Source organism: Pseudochaenichthys georgianus, chromosome 3, assembly GCF_902827115.2.
Source record: "Pseudochaenichthys georgianus chromosome 3, fPseGeo1.2, whole genome shotgun sequence".
Taxonomy (NCBI): Eukaryota; Metazoa; Chordata; class Actinopteri; order Perciformes; family Channichthyidae; genus Pseudochaenichthys; species Pseudochaenichthys georgianus.
Window position 1 is genome coordinate 25,328,957 of NC_047505.1, and position 19,504 is coordinate 25,348,460.

General features: G+C 42.2%; 1 protein-coding gene across 1 annotated transcript; it reads right to left on the minus strand.

Annotated features, from left to right (window-relative positions):
* Positions 1-359: 359 nt before the first annotated feature.
* LOC117464023 (mothers against decapentaplegic homolog 6-like) lies at positions 360-17,240 on the minus strand. The gene is made up of 4 exons (XM_034106556.1): positions 15,811-17,240; positions 14,131-14,184; positions 13,582-13,659; positions 360-1,343 (listed from the first exon to the last, which is right to left on the minus strand). The coding sequence occupies exons 1-4, from the start codon at positions 16,556-16,558 to the stop codon at positions 685-687; spliced, it is 1,539 nt and encodes a 512-aa protein (XP_033962447.1). The 5' UTR covers positions 16,559-17,240; the 3' UTR covers positions 360-684.
* Positions 17,241-19,504: the final 2,264 nt, after the last annotated feature.

The window sequence follows — 19,504 nt, forward strand, 5'->3', positions numbered from 1 at the left end:
TTTCATCCACTGTGATAGAGACTGGTGATGGCGGTGTTTCAGTAGAGATGGCTATGAGAAGAGGAGTTGATTCAAACACACAGTTAATGTTTTGTCTTCACTTTGCAATAATGTAAACTGGATTCGAAACATGTCAGAAATGGAATCAAAATATTTGACCTCCAACCTTTAAGTATACATTTCACAAGTGCCTTGAAGCAATAGTATAAACACTGAAAGAGCATCCATGCTGTAACAAAAGAACATGTTGGTTTGCTCCAGTAGAAAACAGAAAATAGAAAAGTGGTTGTCACTAGCAACTAGTCCATTAAAGCTATTAAGACCATCACAGAAACCTTCGTTTAATACAAATACTTTATTGACAATGTGTGTATGGCATACTTTTGAAGGAATTGCTAAATCATGAGAACATAAACCAGGTTTTGTCTTATTTGTACAGTTTAAAATTGCAAAATATACACTGAGAAACTGTAATGCATGTAGAATCAAAAGTGCATATTCTTGTTCCTTTTTATTTTGTCCATATACACATTACACTATACATAAATAATTGCATTGTAAAAATGACTCAAGTATTTACATGTATAATATATTTTATATAATATATAAACTTTATATTAAATCTAGGTAGAGTACAATAAGGATAATGGGTCAGGAAGCCTTGTGAGTCTGTGTGTGTGTGTGCTATCTGTGGTTGTTGAGCAGCACCTCCAGCCAGCACGGGCAGGAAGTAATGAACTGTCTGGAGTAGCAGGGGCCCCATCCTTTAGCAAAACTAATGCGAACACTGTGGGGGTCCCAGGGCCCCTCCTGGCACTCAGGCTTCACGCCGTGCTGCGCCATCCAGCTGGAGTGCTCATAGTCAAACACTTTGAGGGAGAAGCCCGGCATCACCCTCTTCACACTCAGCACTCGAGCCCTGGGGGGGTCCAGGGTGGGCGAGTGTACAAACACTGGGTGCTTGCTGCGATTGTAAAGCCACACTCCGTCCGGCTCGCGGCTCAGCACGATTCCGTGTCCGATTTTACTGCGTATCTGTTGCACACCGCTGCTGCTGCTGCTGCTGCTGCTACTGCTACTCCCTCCGCTTCCATGGCGGGGGTGTCCGTGCAGACCTGCCGTGCTGTGGCTGCCCGGGTCCTCGCGGCGGCTGTGGTAGGCGTTGGCGTGGAGCTGGCCCAGGCAGAGGCCCGTGCCCTGAGGTAGGTCATAGAAGATGTTGAGCGAGGGCTCGTAGGCTGGATAAAGGCGACCAACACGTGTGCGCTGCTCCCAGTAGGCAACGCTGCACCAGTGAGAGCGATGTCCGCTGGAAGTCGAAGAGCCGATGGAGGTACCAGTGTCTGAGGGAAGAGGAGAGGTTGAAATATTAATATATGCATTGTTAAAAAAGACTGCATGCACTAAGACAAGTGTTTATGTGAGCAGAACATGACCCAACCCTCATCATTTTGGAACAATGCTTATCGATACTCGTACCAGTTATGCCAACAGGACCACGACTAGTGTCAGAATTCAGCAGAACATAAACAACCCTCAAACAAAAACCACAAATCTACAATCTACTGTTTTCAATCAAACAGCAGCAAGATAAACATGGCTTTTATTTCCATTTCACATGACAAAAGTAAATGATTTCTTGCACTGCTTGAATTCAAATTCAGTGCAAACTCAAACCTTTAGTGAGGTTATGTTTCCGCAGCCTGGAGGCGTGTTTATGTGTTTCAAAATAGGTGAACACGGTGAACTTTTTCTTTGCAGGGAAGCGTCTGTGTGTTCACTGTTTCTTCTCTCATTCGTTTAAAGTTTTTCCTTCAATCTGTCACTCATCTGAATATTTTGAAAAGGCGGCTAAAACGGTCAACACTAAACAGCCTACTTCCTCCCCTGACATCCCTCATCATCTCCCTCCATAACACTCCTTCAGGTCCCGGGTTAAAGAGGACCAGCGGAGAGGGGAGTGGGGGGGTAGAAAGCATTCAGCTCTCTGTCAACCTAGCGCAAGCCCGTGAACCCTTGACCCCCCAGCCCTCATGCTATCAGCTCAAATTAACTCACACACAGAGTGATGCCATTATTTTGCTCCAGAGACTCTATTGACACAGAGGATTTAAAGACCCATGTGCCGGTGGCCCCATTCCTTTCATATTCCCGCAAGCACCCCCTCTCCATCCACCAGGGGCCAGAATGGCTGCGGCCCTTCTCCCATTAACAAGCGGCTTTTGGGTGAAACCAGGACCGAGATTAGGCTAGGTGTGTTATGTTTGCACAGCCGCCATTTTTGTTTCGGGGGGGATGGGGCAACAGAGGCGGTGGTAGTGCGGAGAACTCGGAGTCGGAGATGTGTGTGAGTGTTGTAAGCAAATACAAGCACACACATACACACTAGATTATGAGATAGGGCCTCACACATGCACACGTACACACATACATTGAGGCTTCTGATCCAAACAGTATGACTATAACACACACACACACAAAATTGCACTTCTCATCTGAGGCCCACGTGTGTCATTAGTGAATTCCAGGCTGGCAACTCCTGCGGTCAGGAGTTTTTACAGCGCTCCAATAAGAGAGCAGGCTGCTCAGCTAGCAGGATCTCTCTCTTTCTCTCACTCTATCTCTTTCTAACTCTTTTCACACACACACACACACACGCACACACACACACACTTTTACAAGGCATGCTCTTCCCTGTAATAAGGCAACACAAACATGTCTGGGGAAACACAGGGAGACTTTATGAGCTCACAATCAAATTAATTCCCAAAGAAGTCATAAAACAAACTGGGACTTTTTATGGTTTTTTAGACATAGTACACTTTAATTTCCAGCATATAATGAATGATGCTGCACACAGTATATTATTAAATCCTGGCTTTTAAGTTTCTAATGAAACCTGAAGTCAAGAGTATGATGCTTTTCTATTTTGTATGCTGCTCATATATTTAAGTTTATTTTTGTATCTTCTATTTGATGTAACTCGCGTTTCTTCTATCTGCTCTTACATGTAATGCATTTTTGTCTTTCAGATTTAGAGCCACAGTTTTCTGCAGATTGAGTGATATGTTTTAAAGTCAAACCACTTCATCATGATTTTGGCAGCGCGAGTGGTACAGCATGTCATGTTTAATGTTTCTGGCACAGTCCTTAGTGTCATCATGCTCAGCCTGGATATTATCCAGCTAAAGGTATAATGAGCCGTGTGAGACTGACGGAGAGCAGGGAGGGAGGAGGACGGAGGAAGGGGAGGGTGGGCGACAAAACTTCATCAATGGAATTTTAAAAGACGGGTTCAAACTGGAGGTTATCAGCATGTTTATGTTCCAGTGGAGGAAGTATAAAAACCGCGTGTTAGTGTGAGACTGTGTGAATGTGCGTGCCGTGTCTACATCTGTATGTGAGGGCTGGCAGCAATTACAGCGCGCTGCAAGCGTTTACGCCAACCACCATTTAACAGCTCTGTTTACCAATTAGATAAGTAGCCTTTGTTATTTCATTTCAAAATCACTGTCTCTTAGTGCCAATCTCACGGAAACGCCCTCGTAAACAGTGTTGTTTTTGGAGACTCAAACAAAGGTGGGGAGATAGGTGAAAAAAGGTCTTGCTGTAATTGAGAAAAGACACATTTATGGACTGGCTTTGTTTTCTGTACTGATAAAAAGCAATGGCAATCAAAGTTAACGGGTCAAGCAGGCAGTTCCCGGCTGTCTCCCCACAGACTGTCCAACCTGGACTTCAAACAATAACAGCAACACACATCTTTCCTCTTTCTTCTCAGATATTAAAGAAATGGTAAGACACTTTGGGAAATACCCTTCACATTCCTGTTGAATGTTGCGTATGACAAGATTGATCGACTTATGCTTTATCTGTATGATAAATGTAGCCCGAGGAAGCAGATGGTTATAGCTTAGCTCAACATAACCACAATGCTGCTAGAAACAGCTAAAACGTGACATCATCATTTCTCTCATATGTATGAAAAAAATCAGGGTGTCCTAGATTATTTGTTGGTGTAAAGTCCTTTTTGCCTACAATCAGGCAACACCATCTTGAAATGTTATCTTAAGACTTTTCAAATTCATAAATTAAACAACAATTATATACAAATGTTTTAAAGTTTGGAGAGAGGCTAGCAGCTTTTGTGTTTCCAGTGTTGATAATAAGCTAAGCAAACTAACCAGATGTAACAAGCAAATACAAAGATGGGATCAATATTCTAATTCTGATCGAGAAAACTAAATACATATTTCCCAAAAATGCCCAACTATTTATTTTAGATCCATAACTTTAGTTCTATCCCTTCAGTCTGAGCAGTGGAGACTTCGCTCGCGCTAAACCTAACCTGCACAGAGAGGAAGAAAGTTAAGGGGGGAAAAGGGGGACGTAGAGGTGTAAAAAAAAGAGGGACTGGGTGAAAGAGGGAGCGGGAAAATGAGAGGGAAAGAGAGAGAGAGAACCTGCCAAGCATAACCAGCATCCACGGAAAAAATGAAGGGAGAGAAAGAGACTGTGAGAAAGAGAGGGAGGGAGGGAGACCCTCGTCTTTCATCCAGTGCCAAGGATTAGATTCCCCTCCAGTTATTAGACTCTTCCACTGTGCTGAAAGAAGTGGGTGGGTTGTGGAGAGGGAGGGGAAGGAGGGGAGGGACGATAGAGGGACGACAGAGGAGGATAGAATTCAGCTACTGACCATTGTCGGCCGGCTCTAAGATGCTTTGTTTTGTTTCAACTTCCTCAAATTTCCTCTCAGAGCTCTAAAAATGTAGGAATAAGACAAAATATGGGGGAAAAAAAATAAAAACACCCCTCCCTGGCTACAAATGGTAGGTTCTGTGTTGTTTGAGACAACTATCATTACAGGGCAACTTCAATCCAGCAAGCCACATTTAAGCTGGCGTCTCGACTATCTCTACCATCAGAGGGCTGCGTTATCGCCAGACATGGGCTTTACAGTCCAACACAACGGGGCTCACAAACACATACAAACAAACACACACATTTTTGCAGACATGCACTCCTTCCTTCTCCCTCTCTTTCCATTGTAAAGTTGATCTTGCGATGGAGCCTGCTGCAGTCTGCAGCCAGACATCTTCCTCTGCGTCTGCACAAGAAATACAATCCTCTACACCGATTCATTATTTCATACAAACAGACGACCGCATTCCTTGAACCTGCAGGTTAACCGAGCCACAGGAAAGTAACTGTGTGTCCCTGTAAAATTCCTGGGAAGACGTGTTCGGAGGTAGTTTGGAAAGCTCTTTGAAGACGAAGAGAGAAAGTAACCAGTTTCCTGCATTTCTGTTTCTACTTCAAAGTGCCGGACTACTTAAGCCTAGGAATCTTTGCATACATCATTGCTTCCTGGACTAACTTTGCTGTCATGTCTGATATGTGTCATCCACCAAGACACCACGTTTTTGTTGTCAATTGATAACATTTGAAATCCAAATTCAGCTACATGATTAAGTTTTTGAACAAGAAAGATCTGAAGCTAAATTAGTTTGAGTAAACAGAACTAATTTTGATTGCGTGTTATTGTAAATCATCCCTAATACATAAATAACTTCCTCATTGAAGTTCAAGTTCAGTGCAACATTTGCAACAGTTTTTTTGTGCAACTCAACCAGCTAAGCAGGTGGAGGGTGGGACTGAATCCTAAATGATACTTCCCCAGTGCATTAAGGTGTCACCGCAGCTACAGCATGAAGTTATGTATTGTCCTGCACAGGCTCTATCTCTTCACTGTTGTTGGAGATTGTTTGATCGATTGCTGCATTCCTGGTCCTGATGTAATAATGTTCAGTGGGGAAAACAATCACATCAAAGTCTGCCCTGGAAATGGCTTTGCTAGATGAGGATGAGCTAATCTGTTGACCATTTTTTGATAAGGAGAACATTCATCTTCAGCCTGTTACATGCTGTCTTCACTATCAACAATCATAGCGGCTCTTTCACAGTTCATGTGGCGTGTGCATAGCCTGAGAAGCCCCGATACATGTGGTTACATTTCCATCAAGAGTTACCTACAGAGGCCCCAGAGACACGCACACCCAGGTATCATGACACTGAGACATAAATCAGGCTGGACTAAGACAGTTCAGTAAGGACAATTGTAGATTGTAACTTTCATACTAACTTACACAAAGTTTATAGACTCAACAACTTATAGATAGATGATTTAAAGGTCCCCTATCATACTGTTTTTCATCAATATATTATAGGTCTCAGATATATACAAAACATGTCTCTGAAGTGTTTGACTCCAAATACCCAACAGATCATGCATTGTAGCATTACCCATAATCCCCTCTGTTTCAGCCCTGTTTCAAAAGTGCTGATTCTCTGTCTGTTTACTTTAGATGAAAATAAGGAGCCCTCCCCACGCCCCTCTGAGAGATATTTGGTTAAAAAGAACACAATGGTGCTCTAGGAGGAGATTCCGGTGATAAGGGGGGGGGGGGGGGGGTTACCTTGGTTGGTGATTGGCTAATGGTTACACAAGCCAAAAAAATCGTGGCCAAAATCTGGTTTTTGACAGGTTTTTATATAAACGGATCAGGAGAAAAAGTGAGCAAATCTTTTTTCCTGAAACTTTCAGAATCTCATCACAAGGGGACACATGTTTATGTATAAAAGACATGAAAAAGTGGATTTTGCATAATAGGAGACCTTTAAATCTGAATAGAGACATATAAGCAGACCCAGAGAAGCGGAGCTCTGCAGTTGACAGGCCTCCCCTCCCAACACATTCCTGGACAGGCCCTCTTCCTCGACACTTCCTCCCCCCGCTCAGCCAGTCACAGGGGTCAAGTTGACAAGTCTCTCATTGAGCCTCACGTGGTCCATTATATGGCCTTCAATCCTCACAACATAATTACACACATTTATCGGTGGAATAGATTCATTTGTTCTTCCATGAAGAAGGCATAATGAAATTCCTTCTAAAATTTGCGAGAATTATCTAAATGGGAAAGTCCAGTGGTATAGAAAAACAAGACTGTGGACAATACAATACACAATCACTTTACGTAACTTGCACAGTCAGGGCCGGACACGCAGACTGTTGGATGATTTAGTAGAGTTACCTCAGAGAACGTGTACTATAACAATACACTGCATGTAAACATTGCCCTCATGAAATCTACTTTAAATTGGGAGTGAAGCAACTCAACCTGATGTACTACTGTCTCCAGTAAATCCCAAGACAAATATCTGTCTCTTTAGCAGCTAAATACTTCACTACGTTCACTAGTTTGTTGCTTACTTTCTCAGTCTTTCATTTAGTGCAGGTAGAATGCAATCAATTAAAGATGTTTTGCAGTAAGCGTGCAGCTACCTGGTCCAGATGGAAATGACTGTAAAGGAGATGAGAGTAACAGTAAAGAAGATGCTGGAAGTAAAAACAAGCAATGAGCTGACAGATGATTTAGACCTGGGGATGTATCGGGGGGGTGTAAGTTGACGACTTGTGAAGTTTAGTTTCCACTATCATGGGTGAATGCACAATCAAACACTCAATTGTTCTCACTAACAACAGGCAGCTCAATCGTTTGAAAACTCCTTCAAAAGTTTTCTTCACTCCCGAGTCCTACCACAGCGTTGCACTCTGCAGCACAGGCGACAGTTTCCTACATTTCTTCGAGTCAGAGAGCCTGTCGACATCTGCAAAGAATCTTTAGGTTCAGCAGCATGGCAGGATTCCATTAAAAGCCAAATTGCTGGTTGGCAAAAACTCTGAGGGAACAACGGAAAGCCACAGCCAGTCCTGTAATTTAAACCTTATTTTAAATTGTGATGGCCTGACAACATAGACTAAAAGAGAGGGGGAGAGTATAAGAGTTAGAGAGACGGAGAGAAAGAGAGCTAAAATGTGCGTACAACAAACAGCAGAGGCTGCAAGGGGAGAAGAATAATTAACATTAAGACAAAGAACAGTAAAAGTTGGTCTGAACACGCGAAGGAAAGAGGAGCAATAGATGGGAACATGCTGATGAATACATGATCTGCAAAATATAAGACAGTCTCTACTTGATCATCACAATTGTTTCTGATGTCAAACAGGTCAAAGGCTCTTGACTCATTGTCAGTCAAAATCAAAGGCTTCCAGAACATGAATGCATGCCACAAAAAACCTGCCTCTTGAAGCATTTTGTTAACAAAGACATGAAGGAGTACTGCGTCTACGAATGTACGAAAAACCAACATCAACCCCCAGAAACTAAAATGTTAAAAAAATAGGAAATTAAATGTATACATTTATGCTTTTGTTTCTTCCTTTTAGATCTGGGTTTGACGTTACGCATGATGTCATATATCCTTTCCTGCTCAACCTCAGACACCCTCAAATACTTGGAGCACAAGTATTTTAGAGGTATGAATGTTTCTGCACATCAATATTACCTTTCATCTCACTTCTCCTCTTTCTAATTATCTCTCTATTCATTTCTTATTTTATAATATTTGTGGATCAGCTAATGGTTTCTAGTTCAAAAGGAACAAACAAACAAACCATCAGACACTAAAGCAGTAAAGTTTCATTTTTAAAACATCTGAAATCTAACTCGACTTTACTGTTGCTGTGATTATTTACAGATAATAACAAACTGTGTCATGGAAATAATTTGAATTATGAATAAAGTACTAAACTGTTTTCCCATGAGTTGTGGTGACAAACACGCTCCATTGAATTACTCCTGGAGCCATAGAAAGGTGCTCGTGTTGGATGATGGATGGACAAAGAGCAGGACTTTGACAAGAGAAACTGGGGTTTGCACCCCGAGTCCCGGTTAGAGTTAGGCAACAAAAACACTTTGGTCAAGGCAAGATTGTGGTATTACTAAAATGTTGATAATAATGTTGTTTTTCATGATTTAAATCGCTTCAGAGTTAATCTGTATAAACAGAGACCATAATCGTTCCTTAAAAAGTGTTGGCATTGACTGAACCAACCATAAAATGTTTAATAATGCGGTAGTCAAAATGAATGGACATTGTATCGCAGGAGCTGCCATTTTGGGGGCAAAACAAATAAAATACTTTGTCAGTAAACATTTCACTGTTACATTTGGTAACAACATTTCCTCATTACAATTATTGCTGTTCCACATTAGCTGTGTTTAAACCAGGAGACAGGGTTTTAATAACATTGTTAACATGTTGGTAGTGAGCCTAAATGTGAACAAATTCAGGAGAAATTGACCAGACTGACATAACAGAGCTCTGAGTGAGTTGTGTGCTGTGTACCCTGCTTGTACAGTGATGGAAAATATTTGAGGAAATGGCAAATGCTTAATGGGCCAGCACTTGATGTTGAATTCCATAGTCTAATGTGTCTCAGTCAGGCATAAGAGAAAGTGTTGTACGCGTGCCAGAAAACAGGCTGGAGGTTCAGGTCACTGAGAGGACCCATCCAGACGTACACAGATACATTCTCAGTGGACGCAGCATCTTTTGGCTGTATACTTTCTGTCTGTGCTATTTTTCACTTCGCAAGACAAAATATTGAAGTGAATTCTACAAAGGTATCTTATTTCATATTCATGCGTCTGTGACTCAAGTCTTTACTCGCGAGCCTCAGCAGATGATTTACAAAAACCATGTCCAACTGTGTCAACCTGGACTGACCTGGACAGCTTCACGCTTTCTGAGCTAAACTCACTAAAACAGCACGGTGCAGCCGAACTCTTAAAATTGTCTCCCAAGCTTCCAAGAATGTCGGCTCAGCTCCGTGTTTCTTAAGTATTAACGGCAATATGTTCAAACATGTATCAGGTGTCACTCTCCAGAGTCAGACCCCCTGATCCCCCCTCCCACTTCTTTCACTCCGAGACCCTTACTCCCCCTCACCTTCCCAATTTCCCAACATTCCTGGGCCGTGCCCCATCAGTCAAAGGGCCAATTCATGGGGTTAATGCTGCAGCGAGTGCAGACAGGGCTTTGAGACAGGATGTTTGGCTGATACCTTGCTCTGCTTAAGCAAACAAGCCACCAAAATATGATTACAGAGGGCAGAGAGGGAGCAGTCTTCTTGTCTTACTTCAGTGCATCGAGGCCATACTAATGTCCACTAAGTATCATTGGTTTACTTGTTTCCACATGTCCGAAAGCCGGAGCCTCATGACAACAAGGTGGACAGACGTTTGACAAGAACAATTATGTCATATGATGTGAGAGCTGACAAGGACATCACTAACTCTTTTGGCATTGTCCTCGGACATACACTCTAAAATTATTTCAGATAAAAATTGCATCATTCTCATCAGTCTCATTTGTGTTTATAGGAGAGTTTAACCACTCATCTTAATTTAATCAAAATCCCATTATGAACTTGGGCAGCATCAAAAATCGAATAACAAGTATGATTGATATTCCCATGACTGCAGAGAAAATATTTATAAAAAAAATATTAAGTAAAGTTATATAGATATTTTATCAACCCAACCCAACACTAGTTTAATTGACTTTCCCTGGACTTAATACACAAAACATAATTGTAGAAAAACACAATTAAAACTGAAATATTGATTTTAACAAGTGACCCCTGTATTTATATGGTACAATATGTGTCAAAATAGCATTCTGAAGTATATAAGTATTGTGGTGCTTAGAGATTTCCCCGGCGAAAAACTGTTTCTACAGACATATCCTGTTTTTGCTATGTTTTACCCAGGCTTTACCCCTCCTCAAAACCAAACTGAGTATTTATCTGACACAAACCTGATGTGTGCTACATCTGATAAAGGGAAACCCCGGACAAAGTGTGTGCCTTATTCTCCAGATATTGTACGGAGGTCAAAGGATAAAACGGCAATTGTTAGCCCGATTTTATTGGGAAGGAATTTATTTAATTTTTTGTCAATTTAATGACACATCTTGACGTCATTTTCAGTCTGTAGAAGCTACAGCAGCGTTAGTCCACACGCTATGTTAAATACAATACAGCAAGCATTCAGCTTTTACTATAGTTATATATCAATTATGAAAGTTAACAAGCAGCACTTTGACTTCATTCCAGCTAATCGTGTGTGTGTGTGTGTGTGTGTGTGTGTGTGTGTGTGTGTGTGTGTGTGTGTGTGTGTGTGTGTGTGTGTGTGTGTGTGTGTGTGAGAAAGGGAGGAATTTCTGTCTGAGTTAGTGATAAGATCGTCTCGCAGGACTCACATAGGGGTTCTATCAGGACACACACACACACACACACACACACACACACACACACACACACACACGCACACACACACGCACACACACACGCACACACACAAACAGAAAATAAACAGCTGAATGACACTTTGTGTTGGAGTCACAGAGGTAGGTACATGTAGATATAAGCCTACTAAACTTCCAGCAGACATTTCCCTTTTCAAAGCCTTGCTGTTTGCTGCGGTTTAAAGGGAGCGCTAGCTGATCGAATGATAAAAGAGGCCAGGGCAAAGGTATGTATGGACCACACCCTGCTGCTGCAGCCTTTTTTCTCCTTAAAGCTAGGATACATATAGGAATAAAACAAAGATGCTGAAGTGCCAGAGCACATGTTCAATGCTTGTATTTGTTCTAAAGAAAACATCACAGGGTTTTAAAAATACACCAGAGGATCACCTGCATAAAAAGATTAATTTACACTCTTGAAAGATTACCAACATAAAGGGGTTTGTGCTTTGTATTTGTAAGGCTACAGTATATTCTTTTATACAAGCTTTATGTTCGGCATATGCCCTGTTATTATACAAGCTGTAACTCAAGTGAAAAGTCTTATATCTGTCAGAGTTGAAGACAAAAGCTCCACGCAGAATACTTGGCCACGTCTGTTTAGTCTCTTTCCTAGTCTTGCACTTGGCCTGAGCTCCAGTTCTCGGCTCCAGCATTCTGGTGTGGGGGCAGGGGATCAGAGACCACACACACACACACACACACACACACACACACACACACACACACACACACACACACACACACACACACACACACACACACACACACACACACACACACACACACACACACACACACACACACACACACACACACTCACACAGAAAATCACACAAACATACCAGATCTTAACAGAAAACTGATCCATTTCCACTCATTTCAACAGGCAGACAATAAAGTTATCCTCTCCCCTGTGACCTTGACTGAACAGATTTTTGATGATTATGTTTTTAATAATAACACTGTTCTCTGTTAAATCATCTTTAAAGTCATTTAGAAATTAGGCAGAATTTTTCAAAACCCAAAAGTGTGTAATGGAGGTCAAAGAGTGTGATTTTTAATATTAAAAAGACATGTCAATGACTTATCTTAACCCTCTGTTCTATATAAAAACATTGTAAACAGGACCGTAAAGAAATGGACACTGAGGTCAAGTCTGCATTTGTTTGTGAATTACATTCTACAATTAAAAATGTACAAACTGTGGGTAGACGGATTATTTTAGGTTTACAAAGTAAATGATAAATAGAGGTTTAAGCATAAGGGAAGGCTTGAGAACTACTTTTAGGCCTTCATGTTGGGAAATTAAACACCTTGAAAGCTTGATCCAAGCAAAACATCTTGTTTTTAATACCTTATATCTTCTAAAAGTGGTGATGTGTGCAACAGGAGGACTCGTAAAATGTTTTCAATGACACAAAAAGTATATTTCTGGGCACCACGGACAAACAATTCCAAAAAAAGTCTCACTGGGGAGCAGCACACTCTTCAGAAAGGCCGGTGATGTGGTGACTTACACTACGCAGACTTCATAGGTGCCCATTCACCTTTCAACACCGTCCACAAGTGAGTCCGGGGAGGCTTGATCGAGTGGGTTTGTGGGTTTCTTCTAACGCTACAAGGACCTCTCCACCCGACCCCAGCACGTAAACAAATAAAGCTCCAGTTTCATCATCTAGAGGGGGCTGTTTCCTGTCCAAACGCAGCCCTCGGCCCCCCTCTTTCCACATATACACGCACACAAAACTCTACACCTCCGCCTCATCAGAGCTGCTCGGCTCCCCCGCCCCCAAAATGCCAGCCTCTTTCCACTGCTCAATTGCCAAGAGGAATGGAGGGATTTGAGGGAAGAAAGAGGGAAAGAGGGGGATGGGTGGTTGGAAAGGCAAAGGGGATTGGGAGCAGCTTCATCCCAGTGAAATATTTTGCTCTGGAGAAAGCGTATGGAGTGAGGGAGAGTCGGGGAATGAGAGACAGAAAGGCATCTAGATAGCGAGAGACCCCAGACCCCCACCAAGCCCCCCATGCCTCGTTGACAATAGAAGCTCTATGCTGTCGACTTTTTGTTCGTCTTAACAGCCTTTGAAAACACAAAGTAAAGTCAAAGTTAATAACTCCAATAAATGTAATGTATCCTTCTATCTAAACATTCAGAGTGGATGTGTGCTCTGCGAGTTTGCATGCATGAGAGTCTGCGTCTGTGAATGCACAACTCCAAAGGTTCCTCAATCTGGGCTTCCAAACTTCTTTGTGGTGAAAAGTTCACTTCTAAAGAGTATATGACTCAAACTTCAGACTTTGCTGAATCAAACATCTGCCTGGTCACAATGTGCATGCTGCTCTGCAGTAGTGAAGCAAGTGACTCACCTGTGTAGTCTCTTGGCGTCGGGGGAGGCGGATTGGAGGTGAGGGGGGGCACAGGTTCAGTGTAAGACAGATTTGAGTCTGGTGAAAGCAGAAAAAGCACACAGTAGAAGAGTGAGATATTGATCAAAGTTTGTTTTTTGGTGACAGATGTAAGTTTTAAGCCATTTTTCAAGTAAAAACCAAACCTTTGCTGGCTACAGTTAATCAAATGTGTTTATTTTAAGTTTTATATGACCAAATAATTTTGATTATTTGTACCAAAAACAAGTTTAAGGTCACACTGTATCCCTTTGAGGATGACAGTTAAAGATGAATGAATGTGCATTAGTTGGAACCATACTGTATGCAGTCCCTCGAACTACAGAGCAGACTGCCTATTATAAACTCCAGATGTCAGACACATCAAAACAAAAGATGAGCTCAGGTAAAACTCGACCAATGCTATGACCCCTTTAACACAAGCAGCATTTCAAAGATAATTTGTGTTTTCAGTCTAAAAATATGATGGTGACGAGCACCCTCTCTTTTACAATGTGGTTCCAAACTCACCCAGTGGCTTGTGTTCGTCTGAACGGGACAGAGAGTATGGGGGAGGAGGTGATTCTGGAAATACAACACAAGTTAAGGTTAAGTTAAAGGCTGTATGGTCTTCAATGAGCAACTGAGAAAGAACACTGAGAACCAATTATGCTTTTGTTTAGCTGCTGAATGATACAATCAAAAGTCTTACACAACTGATTATGTACGCAAGCATTTGATTCATTTAAAAACTGAACATTTTGTTAAATAAATGGAAGAAGATTAAATAAATTAACTTCATTCTCAATCCAATCTAAATTACATAAGTCTTTACTCTCCAGGCAGACTATTCAAACAACTTGTTTCTTTGTACCTTAAACCTAAGGAGCTATTTGTGCCAAGTACATCATCTAGTCAGAGCGGAGTATGACACCTGACTATTCCCTGTGTTTTTTATATTTCTGTTGTAAATTATTGTCTTTTATTGTGATTGTAGTAATGTGGTTTTATTACATATACAGCACTTTGGCTCGACCAAAAATCGCTTTTAAATGTGCTATATAAATAAAACCTGATTTGATTTGATAACTGTAAACATGCATTGTCTTTCTTTTCCTTTTAGAAATGTGCTATAGAAATAAAATGGATTGGATTTTGAACTCCTATCAGTTAAATTGTACAGATCCAATCTGATGTTGCAAGTGTATCATCCCACTGAACATCTTTCTAACTGTATTTGATTCTTAGAGTTTTCAGTTTGATCCTCTGCTTTTCTTATTGTTTCATAAAGGTTTTAGCCAGAAATGTTCATCCACATAGACAGGATTTCTTCTGTATGAAAGCAGCTTCTGTAAACTTAAAAAGCAATGCTGCTGGGAGAGTCCCTGCAGTCCAAAGTGGACCTGGGTTTGTGGCTGCGGCCCCTTTAAGAGCAGAGCCAGTAATTGCCGGAGTCCTCAGTCAGTCAGATACCCAGCGAGTCAGTCTGGCGCCAGCACTATGCAAACTGTATATTATCGGCACTCCTTCACCTAAATAACAAGAGGAGGACCTCCTTGTCAGAGAAAAAAGAGCCTAAGTGCAACTTGAGAGCGACCTTCAATTGGATGATGTGGGAAGCAGCAAAGTTTTTGCGCAAATTTAAATAAATGTGTAATGTGTTTGGAATGTGGAAAGGAAATCAAAGTAATGGTTGACAAATGGTTGTAAAAGCTAGAATTATAAAAATGTAAAAATGTTGCAAAACTTCAGGGCAGGCAGTGAAACACGAGAAGAGTTTAAGTGATATGTATTCTCTTGCATGGCTTTCCAGTGTTGTGCTTCAATAAGATGAAGAAAAGTAGGGTACTAGAAAATTATAACATTGTTGTTGAGCTGCTGGCTGAAGGGGAATGACAATTCTGGTCCATCAATATTTATGTTGCATGCAATCTATTTACATACGACGCACTTCAATTTGAGAATAATACTCTCTGCGAGTTTGGACAATAACAGAGTTCTTGGGGAGTTCCAGGGGCCCTCGTGATGTTCAATGTGTTGTTTACAGGTCAGAATGACAGGATGACATGGCATACACACGTTTGCTATCTATTGTTGTCACTAATCAAGTTGAAAGGTATTTTCTGAGGGATAAAGTCTCCTCTAGATAGATTCAGGGCCTTCTGGTTGAAAGCCCCCCCCCCCCCCCCCACACACTGTTGATGACCTTACCTGGCCCACATAGGCGGCTGTAGTGATAGGGGTTGCAGCACACCTTTGCCCCGTCCCCTGCGCCGAAGCTCTGGCAGTGGCTGAGCGTTTTGAGGCGGCCTGAGAGAGGCAGGTCGCTCCAGCGGTACACCTTACACAGGAGGTCGTGCGGAGAGATGTGCTGAGCCCCGAGCCGCAGCTCACTGCTCGGCACCATGACACACTCACTGGGTATCCCTCCTCTGGTCTCCACAGCCTTCACCAAAGTATCCAGAGATTTCTCCTTGAGTCTTTTCAAAAAGGCATGAGCAGTGCTCGCAAGTTCCTCCTCCAGCCCCGTATGCCTCGGTGCGCACTGACAAGCGCCCCCTCCGTCTTTCCTCGGGCCCCAATACGGGCTCCGAGGTCTGATATCCCATTCCCCAAACAAACAACACGTCACCGTCCTACCGTCGCCCTCCTGTCCCCGGTGAGCGCCTCTATGCTCCGAGACGCACATGGCCCCCGCAGCACGGTCATCGTCAGGCTGCTCCTCTTCCTCCCTCTCGGGGCTCTCCGTCAGGTCTACAGCCTCCCCCGTGAGTCCCGGAGCCGGGTCAGTGTGTGTCACCGGCCGCTGCTCGTGTCTGTGGAGCTTTCCTGAGTGTCTGCCACACGGCCCGTCCCGTCTCCCCTCACCTCGTCTGCTTCCATCCCGCCCGTCGCTCTCGGTGACCAGACGGCTTCTCCAGAGTCGCCGTACAAGACCTGCGCGTTTCGACTTGAACATACGACAACCTAGACAGTTTTGGATGTGTCCTGTCGGTCCCGTCCGGGTCTCGGGAGATGCCACATCGATTTACACTCGTAGCATAAGACCGGGGGGTTGTGCACGGTGCGCACAACATGCGCAGCCGGTGGTCGCCGTTTTCTGGCTCTCCAGCAGCATTAGAAAGAAATCTTCAATCATGCGCTGCGTTAAACATATCACTTCAGGTCTGGAGAAGGAGACGGCTACACACAGCCACTGCTCGGTGACCTGCTGTCGCCAACTCAATTAAGCCACAACTTTTGCCAGCCCTCTCACACAGCATTCAGCTCCCCAACACTGTGGAGGTCCTGCACACAATCCACAAACCATAGTTAGTCCACTCCAGGAGCAGTATCAGTTTACAGTAACAAACAGAGCGACAGAAACATTAATCCAAAAGTGTTCCAGAGTCTCTCCTTGAGCTTCGTGAACCCCTTGAACCGTAAAATCCTTCCTTCACCCCGAAATAAACCTTTCGAAATCGCGAAGATTTCTGAAGCTGTGGTGAAACAATATTCCCGCTGCAGAGTCCCTGGGTAACGCAGAGATGGTCTGGGACTCCTGTGCCAAACTCCGGGACGGATTCCGTGCTGAGAAGTTGTTTTAAAGAGAGCTGGAATTACTCCACTCTCCAATCCCCTGCAAGTCCCTTTCGGACGCACACACACACACACACACACACACACACACACACACACACACACACACACACACACACACACACACACACACACACACACACACACACACACACACACACACACACACGCACGCACACACGCACACGCACACACAGACACGCTTCTGCTGCACACACAGTACAGTCAAGTTTAAAAGAATACAACTGCTTAATCGACTGTGATTTTCAAAATAAAAGCAACTAATGTCAACATGCATAGTTTTAAAGGAAATTGTCCACATTTACAGAAAAAGGGTGAAGAAGTGTTGTTTTTCTGTTGTGATCCAAAATAATATCCTCCATTGAAATTGCATAACTGCAACATTCAGTTGAGTTACTTTGAAAGAAGCGTTATGAGTGAGCTATAAGTTACTTTATTATTTTTAATTATTTAGATTTATCCATTCCATATATAATCACTATTTGCACTAAAACTATTACCTTATCCTTAAATGTAGGTTAGGTAATTTTGGAGAAACCAGATCGAGTGCGCTAGAATTTGAAAATACACAGCCGGAAGAAATCTGCTACTTCCTTACAGAGCCCCTCCTCCAACACACACGAACGCGCACATGACCAATGAGGGCACGAGATAAATTTGCGCACAGATGGAAGGCTGACAGGCAGGTAGGCCATCCAGTTACTTTAGCCGGGCCGGGTAAAATGTTTAGATTGGTCGTGCTTTTTACAGCGCCACGGCTTCCACAGGTGACATTTTTTTATGGATTTGTTGTCAAAGCACTTAAGATATTCATTGCTATCGGGATGTTAGCATTCCATGGAATATAACAAAAAGTGTATCTCGAGCCTGTTTCTCAAACGTACCTACCCCACTTGTAAAGGTAAATAGGAGTTTTTAAATAATAATTATATCATGTATAATTAAGGTTTTAGTGGAAACTTTTATCATTAAAAAAGTGATCCTTGTTTTTCGTTTGCTTCATCATCACAATAAAATATTTTTATTTAATATATCGATTAACTGGTTGTGTAGCATTGCAAAAGTCCCATTTGACAAGTTTTAAATAAATTGGTGAAATTATCAAGACAATATCCAAAATATAAAGAGCTATTATTAATCAGAAAATAAGTGAATTTACAAAACTCAAACATTATTTATTTATTTTGAAACCGAGATGACTGAATCTCTCTTGTAATTCTGTCTGAATTGACCCTCTCTCTCTCTGTCTCTCTCTCTCTGTGTCTCTCTCTCTTTCTCTCTCTCGCGGGGCCCCAGAGGAAAGCTCTGGAGCCATTGGTTGATTCTCGCCATCATGTGCCAGTCTAGACACTTTGGCGGCTGGGAGCCGGTTTCAAGTTTCTTAACTCTTAAAGACGTAACATCCTGCTCCGCTAAAACTGGAAACATCCTGCAGCGATGTGATCACAGTGGAAATCACATTGATCACCGGTGAATATGTAGACAATATTATACACAAATACAAAATATAAATAAATGCCTTCATGGCATGCAAAGGCATGTTGCAGTACAAAAGGTCACGAAAAATGATGGAAAAAACCCAACAATAAAAACAATAGTAATGATACAACAACTCAAGAATAGTATATTATTCTAGGGTGCAAAGAGTTTATAGATTATGCAACACATCATAACTCTTATTTATTCTATTGCCATTCAAAAATAAAATATGTATCTCTCAAATGTAATCGAATAGAACTATTTTGTATAAAATGGAAAAAGATTAGCACTAATAACTGATATACAATTGTGAAATAAATTATTTTGAGGGACTTCATACATACATTTCATAATATTTCAGTGGAAAATATTTGCTTTTTTAAACCACTGCTATTAGTGAGTGAAAACTTAATACCTCAATAAAATACATTTTGAAAGATATTGTTCACCGCATTGAGTGCACATGAGTTCGGTTGTTGAACAAATGTTTTGCCTTCAAATACCGTGTTATTTTGCTGTGACATTGCATCTACCATTAACAGCCTATAGACGTCAAGCTACAAGGCCCAGCTGCCAATATTATATAATAACCATACACGCAGTTAAGTAGGGGGACCTATTAAACATTAAGCGCAAAGGGAGTAGAGGGGGGTAATCTGGGGGTTAGGGTATCCCCAACTGGCATCACGCCAGTCCTCCCACCCGTCCCCTTGCCAACATGACCCCCTCCACCACTGCTGGAAAGACCGGCATTTTAACAACTCCACAAGCATCAGTTCAAGTGCAAGTTACAGCTGTGGGATCATTCTTTCTGGTGGGTGAGGGT